This window comes from Bubalus kerabau, chromosome 22, assembly GCF_029407905.1.
Source record: "Bubalus kerabau isolate K-KA32 ecotype Philippines breed swamp buffalo chromosome 22, PCC_UOA_SB_1v2, whole genome shotgun sequence".
In the NCBI taxonomy this organism is placed as follows: Eukaryota; Metazoa; Chordata; class Mammalia; order Artiodactyla; family Bovidae; genus Bubalus; species Bubalus kerabau.
In genome coordinates this window covers 54,200,569-54,222,875 of record NC_073645.1, presented here as the reverse complement: position 1 = coordinate 54,222,875, position 22,307 = coordinate 54,200,569, and the positions used below count along the sequence as shown (strand labels likewise).

Here is a 22,307-nt window from a genome sequence, read left to right as displayed (position 1 = left end):
TCGCTTCACTAAGGAGCTGGGACACACATGGGACTCAGGTACCGCACAGCGCTCTAAAGCTCTGCATCACACCGCCCAGCCCCCACACCTCTGCCCTGGAGGGGCTGCTCTCACACCCCTTTTACTGACAGGGAAGTCAAGGCAGGAGGGCTGGGCATACAGTGGTTTCCCTGGCGTGTGCCCGGCGGATGGGGATAGTGTTCTTGTCCAAAATTATTCTTCTGTTTCACAGATTCTTCTGAGATTCAGGTGATGGAACTGGTTAATGATTGCCAAGTTTCTGCCTCATTCCACACTAGTCTCCACATGCTGAGAACTTCCCCTTGCAGGCACAAAGTCAGACTTTAATCTTAAGAGATAATAACAGATGTCTATGATGACTCTTCAGATATATTTTAGTCTTAAAATATAGCACAGGATGATGCTACCAGAGAGCCTGAAGGAAGAACTTCACATCCTAGGGAAGATAGCCAAAGCTGTATTATTTTATTTTTTCTGAACAACAAAATAGCATCTGTTTTCCTCTTTGTGACTCCTTTATAAGACATACTGACTCTGATGACTGGGTAGCTCTATTTTTCTCAGAAGTTTAGTTTAAACTATACTGATATGTTCTTACTTACCATGATTTCTAGGAACTCCAACACAAGCTAAGTCATAGTTTGCTCTAATTAGTTTAATTAGTTTGACACAATCCTTTTGCACTTTGCTTTCAAGTTCTGTCTGAGGAACGTGGCCTGGAAAGCAGTGTCTCTGGCACAGCTGGTTCCCTCTGGAGCCTGGGCTTGTAGAGTCCTCACAGAGGGGATGCAAGGGAGCCCGGGGTTTCAGGGTGTTTGCACCTCACACTTTTGAGCGGGGAATGAGACAGAGTTTGTAACGGGGCGGGATCTTGCCAAACCCCATTGCAATGGGGCTGAGGTCGATATCCTTGGGGTCAACAAGTGACTTCAAGTTAAAGTGCTGCAGGATGGCGGCCAAGAGCAGGAACAGTTCCATACGAGCCAGGCCTTCTCCAACACACACCCGCTTTCCTGGAGGTGACAAGGACAGTAAGACTCTGCCCCAGGCCAGGTAGCAGGGGGAGAGGGGGTGGGAAGAAGCCATGTGCATGGCACCGAAGCAGAACTGGGCCCCATCTACCCACTGAACGGGGGCCCAGAGTGGATTTCAGTGTAGGAGGATCAGGGCCTCAACCACCAGCTCTCAACTGCATAAACCTGTGGTAGGTTGGGAGAATCGACTCTGCCAGTGCTCAGCCTGATGTCCTGGGGGAAGAAGGGGGGCCCACGTGGAAGGCAGTGCTCTCACATTGAGGGTCACAGTTACAGACTTGGTCACAGACCTTCCCTCACAGCACACCGAGGGCAGGCCTTCCCTGGGGAGGGAAGACAGCCCTATGATGGGTCCAGGTGACCGAGTACTGGGTTTTGCTCAGTGATCCTTGTTTAAAATTATTGAGAGGCAGGCAATATAGCTGTGAAAGAGTTCACCAAGTTCTATTAAATGAAGTATCTAAGGAGAAAAATGACTCATCCTCAACTCAATCTCAGGACTTCCAGTGACAAGATGTCATTTAACCTCTCTGCACAGGGAAGAACACACTTGGGTCAGGCTGGGGTAAGGGGCACGATGCAGATCACACGTGGAGCAGAGATAGGAATCAGGGACAATCCCACGGAAGGTGCTGCCTCTGAATGCTTCTTACCTGCAGAAAACGCCTTAAAATGGTCACTGTACTTGAACTTTCCATTTTCATTCAGAAAGTGCTCTGGTTTAAACTTCTCTGGTTCGGGAAACTCTTGCCTATCATACAAGACAGAGTCCAGCGTCGGAATTATGACTGTGCCCTGGAGGGAACACAGGCCACCTTGGTCAGTCAGGTTAACATATCACAGGCTTTCATCTGGCGGCCCCCAGTTGAATTTTACATTAGACAAATGGTACATTTCCAATTGGAGAAGTTTTTTGCCTAAGGGCAGATAGCAGGTGGAGTCGTGACTAAATGGTGATGAGAGTTCTCATCTTCTTGGGCCAGCAGCTTCTCTGAGTGGCACATCCAAGGCTGGATGGTACTGTTGTCTGTTCCTGCTTCTGGGACACACCACAACCCCAGGCACCACCTGAGGAACCCCCTTCCCAGAAGCCCTCATTGCTGGGGTCACCAGGTCCACGCCAGGCCTGCTGGGGGAGGGGCACTCTGCAGGTAGGGATGCTGGCCCAGCCCTTAGTGTTCAGCAACACCTGCCAAGACAGGGTGTCCTTGGCCCCATCCTGTTCCCTGGAAGGCAGCTGATCTGCTGGGTGTGCACTGCAGGCTCACATCTGACCTTGGGGATGACATATCCTCTGAACACTGTGTCCTGGGTTGCTTCGTGGGGCAGATTGGAGGGAATGAGGTCGATGAATCGCTGAATCTCATGTACCACAGCATCCAGGTAGGGCATGTCCAGCCTGTCCTTGATGGCAGGGATTCGGCTTGGCCCAATCACCCTGTCAATTTCTTCATGAAGTTTCTCTGCCAAGATATGCATGTAATAAATGCATGACTTCAGGCTGGCTCAACACCCATCCATAGACCCAGCAGATGTTTATGGAGCTTCAGATTATTGGATAATTCATCCACACATGTCAGTAAGAGCTAAGCTCAGTGAAGTTATGTGCAGTCTACAGCATTTACATGTCTATTTATGGACTCCATTCTCCTAGCTGGTCATGGCTAGTCCAGTGCTTGTCTTCATGCCAGGAGTAGAGAATTAAAAAGGGTCTTGGGGATTTCTAGCAGGAAGAAAACTGTATTAATTGTTACCCCTGGCTGGCTTGTTGCATGCTTCTTCGGAGTATGGAGGCGAATGGAGAATGGAAACAGACAAGCATGTCGCACTCCTGAAGGGCCTTGGAGGAAGGACTCTGGAAGCCCCTCTGGCAAAGGCAAGAGCAGCCTTTGGCAGTTGCTTGGCCTTGCTAGGTTTGAGGCTGCCTGTGGGCCTTTGTAATATGTTGAGAGGACTACACAGTGCCCTGCAGTATGGTAACCAAGTGAAAAAATTTCAACACATATGACAATACAGATGGTATTACTTAGTACATGGTAAATACTTAGTAACTGGTAAATGTAAGAAGCCCTCCATGGGACGCTGCACAGCACTCCAGGAAGACTGCAGTCTGGGGTGGCGGGGAAGCCAGGGAGGTGAGGAGCGTCCTCGGCTGGCTCTGCAGCCTTTCTTTTCAAGAGCTCTGAGTCAGTACTCCAAAATGTTAACACGTTAAATTTGGCAATGGGTGTATAGATGACTGTCATATTTATTTTCTGTCTTTTTCTCTATACTGGAAATTTGTCATAATTAATAAAATAAAACCATTTTGGAGGCTGTGGACCTCCTAGTACAGAGTGGTCAGAGCGCCTTCAAAACTGCCCCAGACCCACAGGGGCTCTGCTCTGTGGACTCCGGGCTCCTTCCCCTTACTTTTCTGTCCAATCGAAAGGTGAAGGCCTTGGAGTCAGATGGAGCAGGTCTGACCCTGGATGGGTCACATACCCATGTTCCCGAGGTAATAATTTCATGCCCTTTCACATCAGCCTTCAAGCCCACAGTGTATTAAAGGGCTAGTGCCCACACCTGGCACACAGCAGGAACCAAATTATCAGCAGCAGCAAGAGGCATGGCTACGGTGGTGAGGGGTTCCGTGCAGTGGGGACCCCACCGCAGCTCTGGGCCAGCCCAGTGAGGGTGGGAGGCTGGAGCCTGAGCACGGTGATGGCTCCTCTGCCTCCTCTTTCCTTCGGTGTTGGTGCTGACCAGCCTGCTAACATACAGTACTACTCACCTACAGGCTGGGGTGGGGGCTGTTTCTAATGCCTGATGCTCTGCGCATGCAGCCCCCAAAGTCATGCCTGATGTGCCCCAAGTTCACCTGATCCAGGTGCTGGGGAGGAGCCCTGGAAAGGAGGGCTGGACCCAGGGCAGCAGGCAGACTTGTAATGCTTTACTGGGGGTTCCTTCTGGGATCCCTCTTCCAATCTGGTGAGATAAGCCAGGAGGTCTTGCCCCTGCCCGCTCCTCCCTCCCAGCTCTTCCTGAAAGGCCGGGTCTTAGGGTGATGAGCACATGTTCACTCTCTCATAAACAGATCATGTCCTGGAGTGGATTCTGGAAGTATGGCGTTTCTTCACTGGACTTTCTTTCGCAATCTGGGTGTGTCCGTGGGTGTGGGAGGGCTGAGTGCCAGGTGCCTGTCATGTACAAGAACACTTCCCCCAGAGCGTTCCTCCAGTGACCCCAGTGTCACTCCCTGTTTTGCAGACAGGGAGCTGAAGCCTGAATGTTCCAGGCTGAGGGACACAGGGTCTCCGTCCACGTGTGACAGCCACAATGTCGAGTCCTGGCCTATTACTTGTCCTACCTTCAACCTCCGGGTATTTCATGAGAATCAGGAGCCCGTATCGCAGGGTGGTGCTGGTGGTCTCTGTCCCTGCAAAGAGCAGGTCAGCCACAGTCACAGCGATGTTTTCCAAGGTGTACACAGGGTCCGCACTGTGTTTTTCCTGTGGATGAGAGACAGGAACTCAATGAGGAAACATCTTCAGGTGGATGAAAAAGAGACCCTGTGTCCCTGAGCAGAGGCACACCTGCCCGCCCTGCCTGCTCCTCGGGCCCGTCCTGCACAGAACCGTCAGCTCCATTGCACAGTGAGGGAACCAAGGCTCCCAGCAAAGGACCGTGGGGGCGCTGAGAGACTGGCGATCCTTCTGTGCCCCCAAGGGCCCTCCTGGAGGCTGAGGCTCTTCCTGGCCCTGTGCCATGAACTCCAGCAGCCCAGGGCTGACTATGGGGCTCCTGCAGGGCTGCCCTCGGCCTCCTACTGCCCCCACAGCTGGGCCTTTCAGTCCCAGGAAGCAGGTTATAATGGGAAGAGGGGTGGGAGGGGCCCAGCAGATGGAGGAGGCTCTCAGACAACTGGAGCAAGTCATACAGGGAAGCCAGGTGTGGCGCTCCAGAGCCTCCTGTGGTGCCAAGGAGAGAGAAGTGCGGCCAGTCTGGGAGGGGACCCAAGACACGTCAGGGAGCTTGTGTCGGAAGGGCTGCACCCCCTGAGGCTGTGCACAATTGGGAGTTAAGTGCTGAGGAGGAATGCTGGGGGCCTCTCCCCAGATGAGACACAGCCATTAATTGATCAGAAGTGGTTAAAAAGCATGGGTTGGAGGAAGCTAGTGTGAGGGTCCCACTCACCCAAATCCACACCCCCTAGACAGCTTCCCCAAGAGAAGCCATCTTGTTGGTGAGCTCAACAGACAGCAGAGTGCAGCGTGGCCCGGCAGGCGGGCCGAGTGTCGATGTGTGGAGGTCATGCTGAAGCCACTGCATATGTGTAAAACTGAGAGCATCAGGATGTACCCAGTGTGGGCGGCATGGACACCATAGTGCAAGTCATCATATAAACCTGAAAAAAGCATCCCCTGCCCTGCAAACCCATCTCGTAACAGCCGAGCGCTCAGCTCCACCTCGTCCGGCAGCCGCGAACTGTGAGTGTACCTTGGCCATTTCTATCAGCATGGTGTCTAAGAAGCCTCGGGGGCAGCTGGGCTCCAGGGACTTCTGGTGATCCTTCACTCTTTCTAAAGCATAACTTTTTACTTCAGACACATTTTTCAGTAGCTTTCTATGGCTTCCAGGCAGGTACTGTAGATAGTCTGGGAAATTATTATAAAGCTAGAAAGAGAGGGAGGAAGGGAGAGAATTTTCTTACTATACACATTTTTTCTGGATGCAATAGCATTTTGTGTGCCAGAATAATAACCTTCTCCAAACCCAAATTTATGGCTGTCCATATTGTATTATTTGGAACATTTTGGCTAAAAGTATCTTTTTGGGCACCACTCTATGAGTGCCGTGTGAGTTCTGTGGTGGGAACTCGAGCACATAGGCAGAGGCACTGCCTGTCTGGTGAGTATCAATTTAAAGAGGAAAACAGTAAGTGTCCCAAGGCTAGCTAGGTGGAACTGCAGGCTCCATGGAAGTCTCCAGAAGGATCGTTCATGCTATCTAGTCTTGTGTGCCCATCTGTCCACACACACACAAGTGACCCTTCTTATCTTTTTCCTGCTGTAAACCATCAAATTGAAGCAAGGGTGCAAAACAGGCAGGAGAGAGGACAGCGCTTCACCTGGATCCAGGGGGTGCTGAGCAGGTAGAAGTTCTCGTTGAGCAGACTCATCAGCCTCAGGCCCGTCTCGTCTTTATAGTCAAAGCGTTTGTGGAAGAGGATGTCAGAGATGACATTGTAAGGCGCGAAGCCGATGACAAACGTGGGGTCAAAGGGCTGGCCTGGAAAACAGGGGCTTTGAGAGGGCATTTGCTGTGGGTGTGGCAGGAGGGGCATTTCCAGTCTTGTGAGGAGACACCCTAGAACCATGAGAATTCTTGGGACGTGGTGGAAGTGTGAGCCGCTTGGGTTTTCCTTCCTTGTCAGTGATTCAGGACACACCAGCTACACCCTCGGTATCACCTTAGCCCCAGGATCAGAGGGGAAACCACCCTGTGAAGTGGCATCTGTGGGCTAACCGTTGGAGGAGGGTGGGTGTGAGCCCCAGGCTGTACGCACCCTTGGTCTTCCTGAGCACGTCCAGCAGGAAGTGGGCCTCCCTCTGGATCCGCTGCTCATTGCCCTGTTTTCCCATCCCTAAGTCACGGAGGGTGGTCAACGAGAACCGTCGGGTGTCCCGCCAGGTTGGTCCATTGTTGAAAATGACCCCTAAGGAGAGGAAGCAGGAGAACCGTTACTGCAAACGTTTTTGTCAGGAGGAGGAGGGCAGGAGTAATGGGCTCGGCTCTGCAGGGAACACTGAGGGGCCCACTGACCACACAGGGACCAACGCTCTGGTTTGCAGGGAGGCCTTTGGTGTGGAGCCTGGTTTTCTCTGTTGCTCATGTACGCTCCTCAATCACAGCCTCCTTGCTTCCTTCACTATGTCTTGCATCCCCCATGATAGGGGGACCATGCCTGACTACCAAGAAGTGCCTCCCGCCTCTTTCCTGCCTCCTGACTAATTCCTTTGAGGCCATTTTGCTTTTGGTGATTTTTTCTTTTTTTTTTTACCACCAAAACATTTCGTATTAGGGTGTGTGGCTCAGCTGGTAAAGAATCCGCCTGCACTATGGAAAACCTGGGTTCGATTCTTGTATTGGGAAGGTCCCCTGGAGAAGAGAAAGGCTACCCACTCCAGTATTCTGGCCTGGAGAATTCCATGGACTGTATAGTTCACGGGGTCACAAACAGTCGGCCAGAACTGAGCAACCTTCACGCGAGAGTAGCAGCACAGCCAGTTAACACCACTGTGACGATTGCAGGTGAACAGCGTGGGGACATAGCTGCACATATGTTTCCATTCTCTGAAAATCCCCTTCCATCCAGGCCGGCACGTAACATTGCCTGCAGTCATTTTTGACCCTCACGTTACAGACGCCTCGACTTGCACTTTGTGGCTTCACAGCAAGTCCTTACTAACATCCAAGGCTACCGCCAGCAGACCTCGAGATGTGGGAAGCCCTCAAGCTGCTTCCCGCCTGCGTGTCCAGGTCTGAGGAAGGCTGTGGCCCCAGTCTTTCCTGAAGGAAGTCTGGCCAGGCCCGAGAGGACACCTGGATGGCCTGCAGAGGAAGCACCAGAGGGGCTGGGAGAAGAGGTGTGTGACCCAAGGAGGCAGCCACGCAGACAAGCCCACAGATGGAGAGCATGACCACTGATGGGTGTGTGGGCATTGAGGAGGCCCATTTACAGATACTCTTCACCAAGTTAAAAGTACAAGTAGGACTGAGCTCAGGGTCATGCGTTCAGGTGTCCTGGCGCCGATTCCTGTGGGACTTTGTATAATGGGCCAAGTGGAAGCTGGGTATGCAGCAGAGCAGCCCAAGGGGGCACCTAGGGAAGGGACGTTCCAAACTCATGGGTGTCTACTCCCTCAGCCTGGCCAGGCCTCGGGCAGCTCTGGCCCTCCACGTTGCTGGCCCAGGACACAGGGTGGACAAGCAAGCATGCCAGGGATCGGGGAGTGTGTGCTGAGGAGGCTGGAGAATGGGGCAGAGGCTGCGCCCCAAGGCCTAAGGGCCTGAGACGCTAGAGGAAAGGCAGGAAGCAGAGGTGCTGGGGGCCGCTCTGAAGAGCACGTGGTGAGGAGAGGAGGTGGCTGAGGAGGGAGGGGCGTGGAAGAAGGGAGTTTAAAAATGTTTTGGGGAGAATTGTGTAGAAAGAAAAGAAGATACAGAAAAATGTAAGAAGAGACAAAGAGAAAGAGAGATACAGGGGCAGAGATGGTGAGCCACAGAGACATGCAGATAAAGAGACAGATCCCAGAGGAGCACCATTGTTTGGGACCAAACAGGCAGAAACGGAGGCAAGGAAGCTCCCCTTCCTGAGCCTCGAAGACTGACTGAAATGATGGCCGGCCCTCTCAGCACATTGACACGCAGCTGCTGCACCATACTATGGTAACCGAGACCATTCACGTCATTATTCCTGGGGACCACAGACCTGGTTCCAATGCCTGGTTGATGTGCAGGGTCAGCCCCAGGCCGTGTGGGACATGCAGTGCGTGTCCCACAGTGTGGGACAGGCAGGGGGTAGTCAGGCGCCTTGTGTCCCAGCTGCAGGATGGGGAAGCCGGCTCTGCCTGACTACTTTCAGGGGCACATGACTTGCACCAGGCCTCCCTGACGCCCCTGACCATGGTAAAGCTCTTTGACTCCAGAACTCCTGCCCTCCCAGGGCTCTCCTCCAGTAAACCTCCTCTGTTTAAATGACAAAGCTTAGGTGCTTAATTTGGTTTCAGGAGCTCCTAAGAAGAAAAACAAAAGCACAGTATCTAAGACAGACAATCAAATGCCTCAGAAATGCAGACTGGAAAAATAAGGCAAGAAGTCCATATACAAATGTAAGCACATCAATTTGGAAATTCTCCATAAAATGAGTTTTCCAGAAGCTCATCACCAAAATTGACTCAGGAAGAAGTGAGGGTTCCAAGTTTTGTGGGTAGAAGGGACGCTGTTTCACATTAATCTGCTTTAGAATCTCACTTAAACACCAGAGAGCAAGCGACGAAGGACAAGTGGCTGAGGTCGGAGGACAGCAGGGGCCGGGAGCCCTCAGAGCTGGGAGGGCAGGAGGGGCGCCCCCACCAGCCAGTGTCCACAGCCCTCCCAGGACCTCCCAGGAGACACAGATGGTAGAGTCTGAAGTCAGGACTGTGGAAAATACTCCAATAAAGACCAGTTAGATCCCCAGGCCTTCTCCCCTGCATAGGGAACTCTTGGGTCTGGAGCCTGGGGACTGGGAGAGGCAGAGGAAAGAGGGGTCACAGGGACATCTCAGCGCCCTCTTCCTGATCTAAGAACAGCCCCGGGTGGGACATCAGAGGCCCCCTCAATGGAGAAGTGGGTGCCATTCATGGGTGAGGGACCTCAGTAGATGGAGCCCCAACACCCTGGAGCGATTGAAGCTGTGAGTGGAAACAGCTCCCGGGAGAGACTGGGGACCCAGGGAGGCAGAAAGGTCTGTGGAGGGAGGCACCGCTGGGCCAGACAGCAGAAGCAGCTTCCTCTGGCCTGTTTCTCTATGAATATGTCTGTCTTGCTGGTCAGTGGGTGGATGTTCCAGGTCTTGTCCACTCTGGTGTGCAAGGCTCACGCAGTAGCTTTCATCAAAACACGCAGAGCAATGACTGAATGAACGAATCATCGCCTGACTTGTCTGCGGATCACATCACCTTTCTGTCTTTAGCAAGTTGTTACTGTCACTTCAGGGCCTCCCCCAACATCTCCCCCAGCACCCCGACCCCAAGTAGGACACACCGTTGTTCTTGTGCACCTGGAACCCAGGGTTTTCTCCTCTGCCAGAAAACTCGTTCTTGTAGTCAAGCAGGACCTCCTTCACGGGCTTGTAGCCATGCACAACCACGACACGCCGAGAGCCCAGGTACAGGGTGAACAGCGGCCCGTACCTCTCTGCCAGCTGCGGAGACCAACAGGCCGCGGGGTGAGCCAGCGCTGCCTCCAGGGGAGGCCCATGATTTAACGTGATCCCCAAGGCCGCTGCTGTTGGCCAGGAGAACCCAGAGTGACCTAGGGAAGGCCCTCCCCACGGTGGCTTCTTCCACAGGGAGCGCATCCCGGTGCAGGCCACTTGGCCCACGCACCTGGGTGCACCTCGTTCCCCTCCCTCCCAGACACAGTTAACTCAGAAGGCCTGGCCAACTCCTCCCATCCTCCTGAGGTCTCTCCGCGTGACTGCCCCCACCACCTCCAGTCTGCTGTCCCTAGTCAAGGTCCTGGACCCTAGGATTCTGTTGGACACCCTGGATCTGAACTGTCCAGAGTCCCCAAGCCCATCTTCCTCCCTGGAGCGTGAAGCTCATCAGTGCCTTCTAAGCAGCTCTGTGCCCTAGGACATTCTTTTGTTAACTCTTTTAATAGATTCATCAATGCATTTAGCTTCTAGAGTTATGAGCTCATTCAGTGGTCACAACAAATGCAGTAAGAGGTGTGTGTAGGGGTCAAACACCTCACTTTTCCTCCTGTTCTTTGGCACCTAAGGAGAGCTGCAGACTGACGCCCAGCCGGTGTGCGTCAGGTGTCGGCGCAGGCCCCTCCTTGCGCAGCAGCGGCAGGCACGGCCACACCGGGCTGCCAAGCCACCCAACGACAAGGCAGTTAGCACTGCTCAAGCAGGGCCTCGGGGCAACCATGACCAGTGCCCACTGAGCACCATGCCCAAGCTGCATCGGTAGCGTAACATTTGGATTATCACTTTTGGGTGGTGTTGGTAATTCAGTTGATTCACAACAAGCTGGTATTGAATTATTATTTGTCTGAGAGTGAGTTGAATGCTCACATATTACATCTAATTTCTGAATTCTCCCCCCTCAAATCAACAATATTTCTCTTACCCTGGTGAAGGATTTGGGAATGTTCTTAATATCCAGTTGTAAAAGATTCCCGATGATGGGCAGTGGGAAAGGGCCAGGGGGCAGTTTCCAGCTGCTGTAGATGTGCTTCCAGATGGAGATGAGCAGCAGGGTGGCCATCCACACCAGCAGGGCGACCGTGATGCCCAGGGCAGCCATGGTGCCCTTGGGGGATCTGCCGACTTTTGAGGATGCTCCCATGGAGAGGCAAAGCTTTTATAATGCATTCTTGAGAAGGAGGGTGAGCAGCTGACCAATGCACCTTCCTCATCCTCCAGCCCAAGACATTAGTTTATTATTAGCCACTGTTGGCCATCATTTCAAAGGCTGATCCCTTCAGTGGCAACTCATTAGAACTTTATCCAGGAACCCACATGGCCATGCCTGGGCTCTGCCAACACTGGCTGCCGACACCTGCACCATGTCAGTAAACACAGCGTCCAGGGCGCTCCACCAGCCCATAGGTCAGAACGTGGGGTGGGGACTGTCCTCCCTTTGACATTGGGTGGACAAGGAGCAGTAAGGTCCTACTTATATGGGTTTGTTTCTGGTAGGATTTATGTAAGGCAACATCAATTCTGTGCCGATCATTTCCATGGCAGAGTGCCTGACCTCCTGGTGCAATTCTCAACCCCTGAGCAAGAGTTTTGTCTGAGCAGCCCCAATGGTACTGAATCACCAGCAGCCAAACTCCTGGCCAGAGAAGAAAAATTCAGCACCCGAATGTTAGTTCACTTTGTCAAATCAACTGGCAGATTCAGTAGAGGGAAAAGAAGAAGAGTTGACCAAGTGTGAAAAAGTTAATCTCTGACTATTAAAAAAGGTACATGTTCATTATAGAAAATTAGGGGATAATTACTGTTTAGAAGCATTTTGTCAAATTCTAAAATCAAAAATATTAGAATTTTTATTGTGTTAAAATCCATGAGCTGAGTAGACTTTGTATTTTAAAATGTCCTATATTTATTTGTGCCGGACACCACAGAGCTCCAAATTGTTTCTGTTATAATGTTCTGGGTATTTTACAGAGGTTTTCTGTGTGATTTAATTCTGTCCTCTATCTGGTGACATAGGAAGATCTTAATTAACAGGTTCTAATTTTATACTTTTAAATAAGTGATCCATCTCTATGTACAATACGAAATATGAAGGAAAGCGAAAAGAACAAAAATCACCTCTGTAGGGGGTGTAGCTCAGTGGTAGAACATGTGCATTGCATATACTTAAAACTGAGGCTGCATTCCACACACTGACTTCTAAACCACTCTCCCTCCCAGTCTATTAGCAGTGCCCCTTGATCTGTATTCAGAACTACAGCCATGTTACTGGTGTCCGACTTGTATCTCCCTGTGCTGTGAAGGGGCGTTGACGTTGGCGGGAGTCTAGGGCCTGTTTTGTGCCCTGTGGGCTGGTGGGCTGAGGGCCCTGTCGAGGTGCATGTGCTCTGTCATCCCCCCCAGGGGCTGATGTGGGATGGCAGAGCCCCATCCCCAGCATGGAGACAGAGCCTCCTTGACCCCTCTGTCCTCTTCTTCCACCCTGCCAGGCAGATGTGTCCACACAGCATTTTTTTCTTTTTTTTGGTTTGTCCTTCCTGTTGGTGCTGGAGGGTCAGGAAGGGTCAGCCTTCCTTGGGGCTCCAGTTCAAGCCCTGACAGGTGGGCATGAGGACAGGACGTGTGTGAGGCAAACCAGGCCCCATGGCTCCCACAGGCCAAAATAACTACATGTGGCAGCTTATCTGAGTCTGTGCATCCTGGAAGGGGGCCCAAGAGAGGGGAGGGTGAGCCTAGACCTCCTGGGGTGCAGCACGTGGTCTGGGGCCAGGCCCCGCCATTCTAGGTTCTCTGTGGAAATGCTCTGGGATGGCCCAGCAACAAATTCTAAATACAGGTACAGATGTCTTTATAAAGTAATGAAATTTTTGAGTGTATCTTTTCAGAAGAAAGTCTTTTTTATTTGTCTTATATCTCATTCAGGTGCCTGCATCATCTCAAACAACGTTGACTAATCGGGATGAAAGAGGTGGCCTTGCCCTTGCCTGGCAGGAATGGGTACTTCTCCATCAAGTGTGTGGTTGATTGGTTGTGGCAAAAAGGCAACCATATTGGGACAATGTTCTTCTTTCTCTAGTTAACAAGGAGTATTTAGCAGGGATGAGTATTGAGATAGTAAAATACCTTTTTAACTGAGACAGTCCTAGGATTTTTCTTTTTAAATCTGCTGGTACGATGCTGGATGAACACACTTTCATGTACGCGCAGTCTTACAGCTCTGCTTCCCAACCAGGAGTTTCGTGGAGCCACACTTCTTTACATGCTGATGCTTCAACGTGTTGAACAGTATTTTTAGTAGTTTTGCATCTACATCCATAGGTAAAATTGGGCTTCAGATTCTCACGTCTTATTATGTTCTTCTATTAGAGTTGTGCTAACTTTAGAAACAATTGAAATTATCTTCATCTTTTTCTATTGTCTGAGATACTTTAGAAATTATTTTAAAAACTTTTGTTTGTTTATATATTTTGGGTTTCACTGGGTCTTTGTTGTTACACGCAGGTTTCTCTGGTTGCGGTACACAGGCTTCGCACCGTGGCAGCTTGTCTTCTTACGAAGCACAAGCTTTAGGCTCGCAGGCTTCGGTGGCTGCAGCACAGGGGCTCACTAGCTGCGCGTGTGGGCCCTGGAGTGCGGACTCAGAAGTTGTGGCCCATGGGCTTAGTTGCACCACAGCACGTGAAATCTTCACAGACAGGGATTGAGCCCATGTCCTCTGCACTAGAGGTAGATTCTTATCCACTGCACCACCAGGGGAGTCCCTGGGATACTTTAAATTGTTAGGGAATTAACTTCGAAACTTTGAGAGAAATCACAGGTAAAACAATATGTAAAGGACTTACTGAAGTTGTTATTCAGTCAGTAAGTCCTGTCCAACTCTTTGTGACCTCATGAACTGCAGCACACCAGGCTTCCCTGTCCTCAAGCATCTTCCAGAGTTTGCTAAAACTTATCTCCATGAGTCAGTGATGCCACCCAACCACCTCATCCTCTGTCGTCCCCTTCTCCTTGTGCCTTAAGTCTGTCCCAGCATCAGGGTCTTTTCCAATGAGTCAGCTCCTCCTATCGAGTGGCCAAAGTATTGTAGCTTCAGCTTCAGCATCTCAGTCCTTCTAGTGAATATTTAGGGCTGATTTCCTTTAGGATTGACTAGTTTGATCTCCTTGCTGTCCAAGGGACCCTCAACAGTCTTCTACAGCACCACAATTAGAAAGTATCAATTTTTCAGCACTCAGCCTTCTTTATGGCCCAACTCTCACATCTGTACATGACTACTGGAAAAAACATAGGTTTGACTATGGACCCTTGCCAGCAAAGTAATGTCTCTGCTTTTTAATAAGATTTTGGAGCCCAAGAAAAGAAAATCTTTCACTGTTTCCATTTTTTCCTCATCTATTTGCCATGAAGTGATGGGACCAGATGCCATGATCTTCGTTTTTTAATACTGTTTCAAGCCAGCTTTTCCACTCTTCTCTTTCACTCTCATCAATAGTCTTTACTCCTCTTCACTTCCTGCTATATGAGTGGTATCATCTGCATATCTGAGGTTGTTGATCATTCTCCCAGCAATCTTGATTCCAGATTGTGGTTCATCCAGTCCAGCATTTTGCATGAGGTTATTGAAGTTAAACAATTGTTTATAAAGATTACAATTATCATCTCAATTAAGAAAGTAAGACAAAACTTTTCCTTTACGGTTGTCGGAATTTAGATCATGCTTGAAAAGAACTCCATTTTGAGATTACCAAATGTTTACATTATACTGTTGTCTCTGTTAATTGCTTTTTAATCATGTCTTAGAGTACATCAAGGCTATATATTGTCATCCTGCTTATTTGACTTATATGCAGAGTACATCATGAGAAACTCTGGGCTGGAAGAAGCACAAGCTGGAATCAAGATTGCTGGGAGAAATATCAATAACCTCAGATATGCAGATGACACCACCCTTATGGCAGAAAGTGAAGAAGAACCAAAGAGCCTCTTGATGAAAGTGAAAGAGGAGAGTGAAAAAGTTGGCTTAAAGCACCACATTCAGAAAACGAAGATCATGGCATCTGGTCCCATCACTTCATGGCAAATAGATGGGGAAACAGTGGAAACAGTGGCTGACTTTATTTTGGGGGAATCATAAACCACTGCAGATGGTGACTACAGCCATGAAATTAAAAGACGCTTACTGCTTGGAAGGAAAGTTATGGCCGATCTAGATAGCATATTAAAAAGCAGACATTACTTTGTCAACAAAGGTCCGTCTAGTCAAGGCTGTGGTTTTTCCAGTAGTCATGTATGGATGTGAGAGTCGGACTATAAAGAAAGCTGAGTGCCAAAGAATTGATGCTTTTGAACTGTGGTGTTGGAGAAGACTCTTGAGAGTCCCTTGGACTGCAAGGAGATCCAACCAGTCCATCCTAAAGGAGATCAGTCCTGGGTGTTCATTGGAAGCACTGATGTTGAAGCTGAAACTCCAATACTTTGGCCACCTGATGCAAAGAGCTGACTCATTGGAAAAGACCCTGATGCTGGGAAAGATTGAGGCCAGGAGGAGAAGGGGATGACAGAGGATGAGATGGTTGGATGGCATCACCAACTCAAGGGACATGAGTTTGGGTGAACTCCGGGAGCTGGTGATGGACAGGGAGGCCTGGCATGCTGCAGTTCATGGAGTCACAGAGAGTCGGACACGACTGAGCAACCGAACTGATGATGAACTGAATCACGTCTTGTCATTTCTAAGTTAGGGTTAGGGTTAGGGTGCTGATTTTTCACATTATAATCATATTTTATTAAAAGATACTTTATTTGAAAAGTTACTTCGATACATTCAATCCACATTAAAACTGGTGATTTGTCTTTTACTGAATTGTACTTTTTAGCAGCATAAACATATTTTTGTCCCTTTTGATAATTATCACCAAGTATTTTCTTTTGTTTGTCCCAGCATTTTAAGTATCTCTATGTCATGTTGTCCTTGAGAAATGCATCTACCATCCTATAGCTTTGACATAACTAAAACTTTTTCTTTTTAACAGGAGAATCACATTTCTTGTGACTGCTGGTGAATATGGCTTAATGGTAGATATCCTTCCCTATCACTTGCTGAGTTTGTCATATTTTGTTTGTTCCTTTTCTTCCTTGATGCTTTGATGTATTTCTGTCCTGTTGATATTCTACTAATGATTACCCTTAAGTCTAAAACTACATAGACTTATTAACCTGAGGAGTTAATCAATATCATTTAATCTAAGCAAAAAGAGACCTTTAGCATACTTTTCTTATCTATTTTCCAAGCAATGGAGCTTCCCTGGTGGCTCAGAAGATACAGCGTCTGCCTGTAATGCAGGAGATGCAAGTTTGATCTCTGAGTTGGGAAGATCCCCTGGAGAAGGAAATGGTAACCCACTCTAGTACTCTTGCCTGGAAAATTCCAAGGACTGAGGAGCCTGGTAGGCTATAGTCCATGGGGTTGCAAAGATTCGGACACGACTGAGCGACTTCTCTTTCTTTCTTCATTCCTTTCTTTCTTTCTTTCTTTTCCAAGCAATACACCACTCCTTCCCAAATGTTAGGAATTTTAGTTTCATAACACTAGTTTTAGATTTGTCCAAATGTATTTTCTTCTGTTTTTGTAAGTCAACTTTTGCAATTGCATTAATATTTATAGCCATCTTATCAAGTCAGTATTTGCATTTAAATATCCACTTTACTGGTCTCTTTGCCTGCTAATTCTACATCATATCCTGTATTTCTTGGATTCCTGCTCCTTGAAGTGTAAATTTACACTCAGCCAGGGCTTCTGGGGAGAAGATGGAAGACACGTTTGGAATATCCAGTGAGCCTTTTCCCCACAAAACAGCTGCTGGGCTGTGGCCTCTCCCCACAGGCTCCTTGACCTTCCTTCATGGGCCAAGTTCCCCTGAGCAGTAGATTTAGTGGCAACAGTATTTTCTATCAGGTTGATGTAATGCACTGGTTCTCCCTTCCCTCCTACTCACAGGAAGGACATATAGCTATCCCCAAATTTCCTTAAGAGGCAACCCAGCAGTCATGAATCCTTAGACCGAAGAGGTGAAAAGTACAATATTACTTCTCTGGGTACCCAAAAGGCAATGGATAAGCAAGAAGGGAGTGAAATAGAGACTGAGTTGAAAATATGCTCAAAGAGTTGCTTTAAGGAAGCTCTCCTGAAAATTCCCTCTTACTTTGTATGTAAAAGGATCAAGAACAGACAAATAAAAATGTGGGCAGCCAAGTATGTAATATTTAATGCACTCTGGGCTAAAAAGAATGACCTTGACAAAAGCCAAAATCTCTTCCAAATTAAACAAAAGCAGAGAACACACAATTTCCCAGGTACAAAGGGCCAGCTGGCTTGGACGAGGAACAAAACTTTTCACATCAAAGGGCTGGGGAGTGTAAGCAATGTGCTCTCTTATCTGCCTCTGGTTCTACCTTCTTCTCACAGCTGCTGTTTAAGATCGTGGATCAAGCAAAACTGTTTGCTTGTGTGCAGAAGTTTTAACCCACCAGGTGGAGGAAGGGGCCCTCCTGGATTCCAGGGGCGTGGTTGCAGCTTTCTAAGACTCCAAAGGCGATGCCAGCACAGAGCAGTGGGGAATGGCCAGGGGGTCGGTGGGGGAGCGGGCAGTGGGAGGTTGACGTGACAAGAGAAGAATCTGCTGAGGACAGTGGTGGCTGTGGAAGGAGGATGGACTCAAAGCGGGGACCAGCCATTGTAAGACCCACCAGAGGGCACCAGAGAGAGGAAAAAGGGAAAACACCGACTGAAGCAATTTGTCCTTGGTTACACACAGACATCACCAGATAGATGGTCGATACCAAAATCCAATTGATATATTCTTTGCAGTTGAAGATGGAGAAGCTCTATATACAGTCAGCAAAAACAAGACCAGGAACTGACTGTGGCTCAGATCATGAACACCTTATTGCAAAATTCAGACTTAAATTGAAGAAAGTAGGGAAAACCACTAGAGCATTCAGGTATGACCTAAACCAAATCCCTTAAAACTACACACTGAAAGTGACCATTAGATTCAAGGTATTAGATCTGATAGACAGAGCGCCTGAAGAACTATGGACAGAGGTTCGTGACATTGTACAGGAGGCAGTGATCAAGACCATCCCCAAGAAAAAGAAATGCAAAAAGGCAAAATGGTTGTCTGAGGAGGCCTTACAAATAGCTGAGAAAAGAAGGGAAGCTAAAGGCAAAGCAGAAAAGGAAAGATATACCCATCTGAATGCAGAGTTCCAAAGAATAGCAAGGAGAGATAAGAAAGCCTTCCTCTGTGATCAATACAAAGAAATAGAGGTAAACAATAGAATGGGAAAGATTAGAGATCTCTTCAAGAAAATTAGAGATACCAAGAGGACAGTTCATGCAAAGATGGGCACAATAAAGGACAGAAACGGTATGGACCTAACAGAAGCAGAAGATATTAAGAAGGTGACAAGAATACTCAGAAGACCTGTACAAAAAAGATTTTCATGACCCAGATAATCACCATGGTATGATCGCTCACCTAGAGCCTGACATCCTGGAATGTGAAGTCAAGTGGGCCTTAGGAAACATTGCTATGAACAAAGCTTTTCTAAATGCAACTTATATACCTTCAAATTCTCAGCTCATGTACTGCTGAATGCTAGCTTGAAGGATATGGAGCATTACCTCACTAGCACGTGAAATGAGTGCTATTGTACAGTAGTTTGAACTTTCTTTGGGATTGGAATGAAAGCTGAGTTTTTCCAGTCCTGTGGCTACTGCTGAGTTTTCCAAATTTGCTGGCATATTGAGTGCAGCACTTTCACAGCATCACCTTTTTGGGTTTGAAATAGCTCAGCTGGAATTCCATCACCTCCACTAGCTTTGTTCGTAGTGAGGCGTCCTAAGGCCCACTTGACTTCACACCCCAGGATGTCTGGCTCTAGGTGAGTGATCACACCATCGTGGTTATCCAGATCGTTAAGCAGGAGATGGTGAGAGTGAACGTCGGCATTTCAGGAATCAGTGAACTAAAATGACCAGGAATCGGAAAACCTAATTCAGTGACCATTACATCTACTGCCATGGGCAAGAAGCCCTTAGAAGGAATGGAGCAGCCCTCATCGCCCACAAGAAAGCCACAAATGTAGTGCCTGGGTGCAGTCTCAAAAATGACAGGATGATCTTGGTTCATTTCCAAGACAAACTATTCAACATCACAGGAATTCAAGTCTATGCCCCAACCACTAATGCCAAAGAGGCTGAAGTCAAACGGTTCTATGAAGACCTACAAGACCTTCTAGAACAAACACCAAAAGAAGATGTCCTTTTCATCATAGGGGATTAGAATGCAAAAGTAGGAAGTCAAGAGATACCTGGGGTAACAGTCAAGTTTGGCCTTGGAGTACAGAGTGAAGCACGACAAAGGCTAACAGAGTTTTGCTAAGAGAATGCACTGGTCAGAGCAAGCACCCTCTTTCAACAACAGAAGAGATGACTCTACACATGAATACCACCAGATGGTCAATGCTGAAATCAGATTGATTATTATAGTCTTTGCAACAGAAGAAGGAGAAGTCAGCCAAAACAAAGCCTGGAGCTGACTGTGGCTCAGATCATGAGCTCCTTATTGTATAATTCAGACTTAAATTGAAGAAACTAGAGAAAACCACTAGGCCATTCATGTATGAATGATAGTCATATCCCTTATGATTATACAGTGGAAGTAACAAATAGATTCAAAGGATTAGATCTGATAGAGTGTCTGAAGAACTATGGATAAAGTAACACTGTACAGGCAGTGATGACCAAAACCATCCCAAAGAAAAATGCAACAAGGCAAAATGGTTGTCTGAGGAGACCTTAAAATAGCTGAGAAAAGAAGCGAAGACAAAAGGAGAGATATAGCCAACTGAATGCAGGGATCCAAAGAATAGCAAGGAGAGAAAAGAAAGCCTTCTTAAGTGAACAATGAAAATAAATAGAGGAAAACAGTAGCATGGGAAAGACTAGAGATCTCTTCAAGAAAATTAGAGATACCAAGGGACCATTTCATGCAAAGATGGGCTCAATAAAGGACAGTAACGGTAAGGACCTAACAGAAGCAGAAGAGATTAAGAAGAGGTGGCAAGAATACACAGAAGAACTGAACAAAAAATGCCTTGATAACCCAGATAAGCATGATGGTGTGGTCACTAACCTAGATATTTTAACTGCTAAGTTGAAAAGAATGTACAAGGAATGCCTAATGTAAATTAAGGTATAAAAACATAATCCACACCAAGCAATCCACTGCTAACCAGAACTGCCACATCCCCTCCACCTGCATCTGCCTGTCTATCCCCATGCCTCCCTTCTGAGGTGACCACTGTCCCAAATTTCCCTTCTAATTTTCTCGATAGTTTTATTTCTCGTACCATTTCATTTCTCGCTTTTGTGTTTCTAGACATGATTCCGTCACAGCCTCTATGCACCTTGTGAGCTGCAGGTGCCGGGTAGTGACCAGGGAGGCCCACTGTCCCTCAGATCAGTCCCATGTTTCTGCTGCTGCAGAGTGTTGTTCAGACCATTTTCACGCATGCTTCCTGGAACACTTTGCAAGAGCATCTCTAGGTCAGGTGCGTCAAGGGCTACATGACCCATGACACCACGTGACTTCCTAAGTATGTGAACTTATGTCATCTGGTCCCATAACTTCATGGCAAATAGAAGGGGAAAAGGTGGAAGCAGTGACAGATGTTCTTTTCTTGGGCTCGAAAACCACTGTGGATGGTGTCTGTGGCCATGACATTCAAAGATGATTGCTTCTGGGCGGGAAAGCTGCGTCAAACCTGAGTGCTAAGTTGCTTCAGTTGTGTCTGACTCTGTGTGACCCCATGAACTATAGCCCACCAGGCTCCCCTGTCCATGGAATTCTCCAGGCAGGAATACTGGAGTGGGTTTTCATGCCCTTCTCCAGGGGATCTTCCCAACTCAGGGATCTAACCTGTGTCTCTTCTGTCTCCTGTATTGGCAGATGGGTTCTTTACCACGAGCACCACCTGTTAAAAAGCAAAGACATCACTTTGCCAACAAAGGTCCATATAGTCAAGGCTATGTTTTTTTTCCAGTAGTCATGTATGGACGTGAGAGCTGGACAATAAAGAAGGCAGAGCACTGAAGAACTGATGCTTTCAAACTGTGGTGCTGGAGAAGACTCTTGAGATTCCCTTGGAAAGTAAGGCGATCAAACCAGCCAACCTTAAAGGAAATCAACCCTGAATGTTCATTGGAAGGACTAATGCTGAAACTGAAGCTCCAATATTTAGGGTGCCTAATGCGAACAGTTGACTCATTGGAAAAGACACTGATGCTGGGAAAGATTGAAGGAAGAAGGAGAAGAGGGTGACAGAGGATGAGATACTTGGATGGCATCACCGATCAATGGACATGAACTTGGGCAAACTCCGGGAGATGGTGAGGGACAGAGAAGCCTGGTGTGCTGCAGTCCATGGTGTCGGGAAGAGTTGGACATGACTTAGCAACTGAACAGCAACAAAAACTCTTATCAGCTGTCCAAGTGGTCCTGTCTGTTTGCAACACTAAGTACTAATGGACTTTTTAGTGTTTACCATCTAACAGGCACGAAATGGTCGTTAATCCTGGTCCCAATTTGCATTTCTCTGATTATGAATGAAGTAGAGAATCTCTTTATGTTTATTCATCAAACTTGTATCTTCTTTTGTAAAATGCCTACTCGTGTATTTACGCTTCTTTTGTGGTTTCTTTCTCTCTTTGTTTGTAGGAAAGTATATGTGTCCTAGTTAATGATCCATTTAAAGTTTTATGTATTGCAATGATTTTTCCTTCTCTTTGGGCTATGTTTTCACACTATTTGTTGAATTTTTCTTATAAACAGATACTTTAAAATTATCAGTCTTTTATTTTGGAATTAGCACTTTTTTGACTTTAAAATCTGTCTTTGCCCTAGAAAGATCAGAAGGCTAGTTGCCATTTTTAAAGTTCTACCTTTCATATTTACATATTAGGTCATGTGGAACTGATTTTTGCATGTGGTAGGGGCTAAGGATAAAATTTGTTTTTCCCATATAGATATTAATCATCCCGGGACAGTTAACTAGGCTTTATGGTTCCTACATGCAATTTGAACTGTGGTGCACAGATTGATGCTGTCTGGAAATGGTTTGCTCTGTCTGAGCTGAGACCAGGACAGAAACTGAGAGGAAGTAGAGTTTCCTCAACTCAGGAACAGGACTTCTCAGGCCCACACCCTCTCTGTTATTTTTCATCCCTT

General features: G+C 47.8%; 1 protein-coding gene across 1 annotated transcript; it reads right to left on the bottom strand.

Moving 5' to 3' along the window:
• Nucleotides 1-843: 843 nt before the first annotated feature.
• Nucleotides 844-11,116, bottom strand: LOC129636862 (cytochrome P450 2E1). The gene is made up of 9 exons (XM_055560621.1): nt 10,940-11,116; nt 9,846-10,005; nt 6,604-6,753; nt 6,166-6,326; nt 5,535-5,711; nt 4,405-4,546; nt 2,331-2,518; nt 1,709-1,850; nt 844-1,034 (listed from the first exon to the last, which is right to left on the bottom strand). Exons 1-9 carry the CDS (start codon nt 11,114-11,116, stop codon nt 844-846), a joined length of 1,488 nt encoding a protein of 495 aa, XP_055416596.1.
• Nucleotides 11,117-22,307: the final 11,191 nt, after the last annotated feature.

Excerpts from the sequence above, each read along its gene's own strand:
- LOC129636862 (XM_055560621.1), bottom strand. The coding sequence starts at position 11,116 with ATGGCTGCCCTGGGCATCACGGTCGCCCTGCTGGTGTGGATGGCCACC. Across the intron at positions 5,712-6,165 it reads TCAGCACCCCCTGGATCCAG|CTTTATAATAATTTCCCAGA; the intron begins GTGAAGCGCTGT and ends CTCTCTTTCTAG. Across the intron at positions 2,519-4,404 it reads GAAATACCCGGAGGTTGAAG|AGAAACTTCATGAAGAAATT; the intron begins GTAGGACAAGTA and ends ATATCTTGGCAG.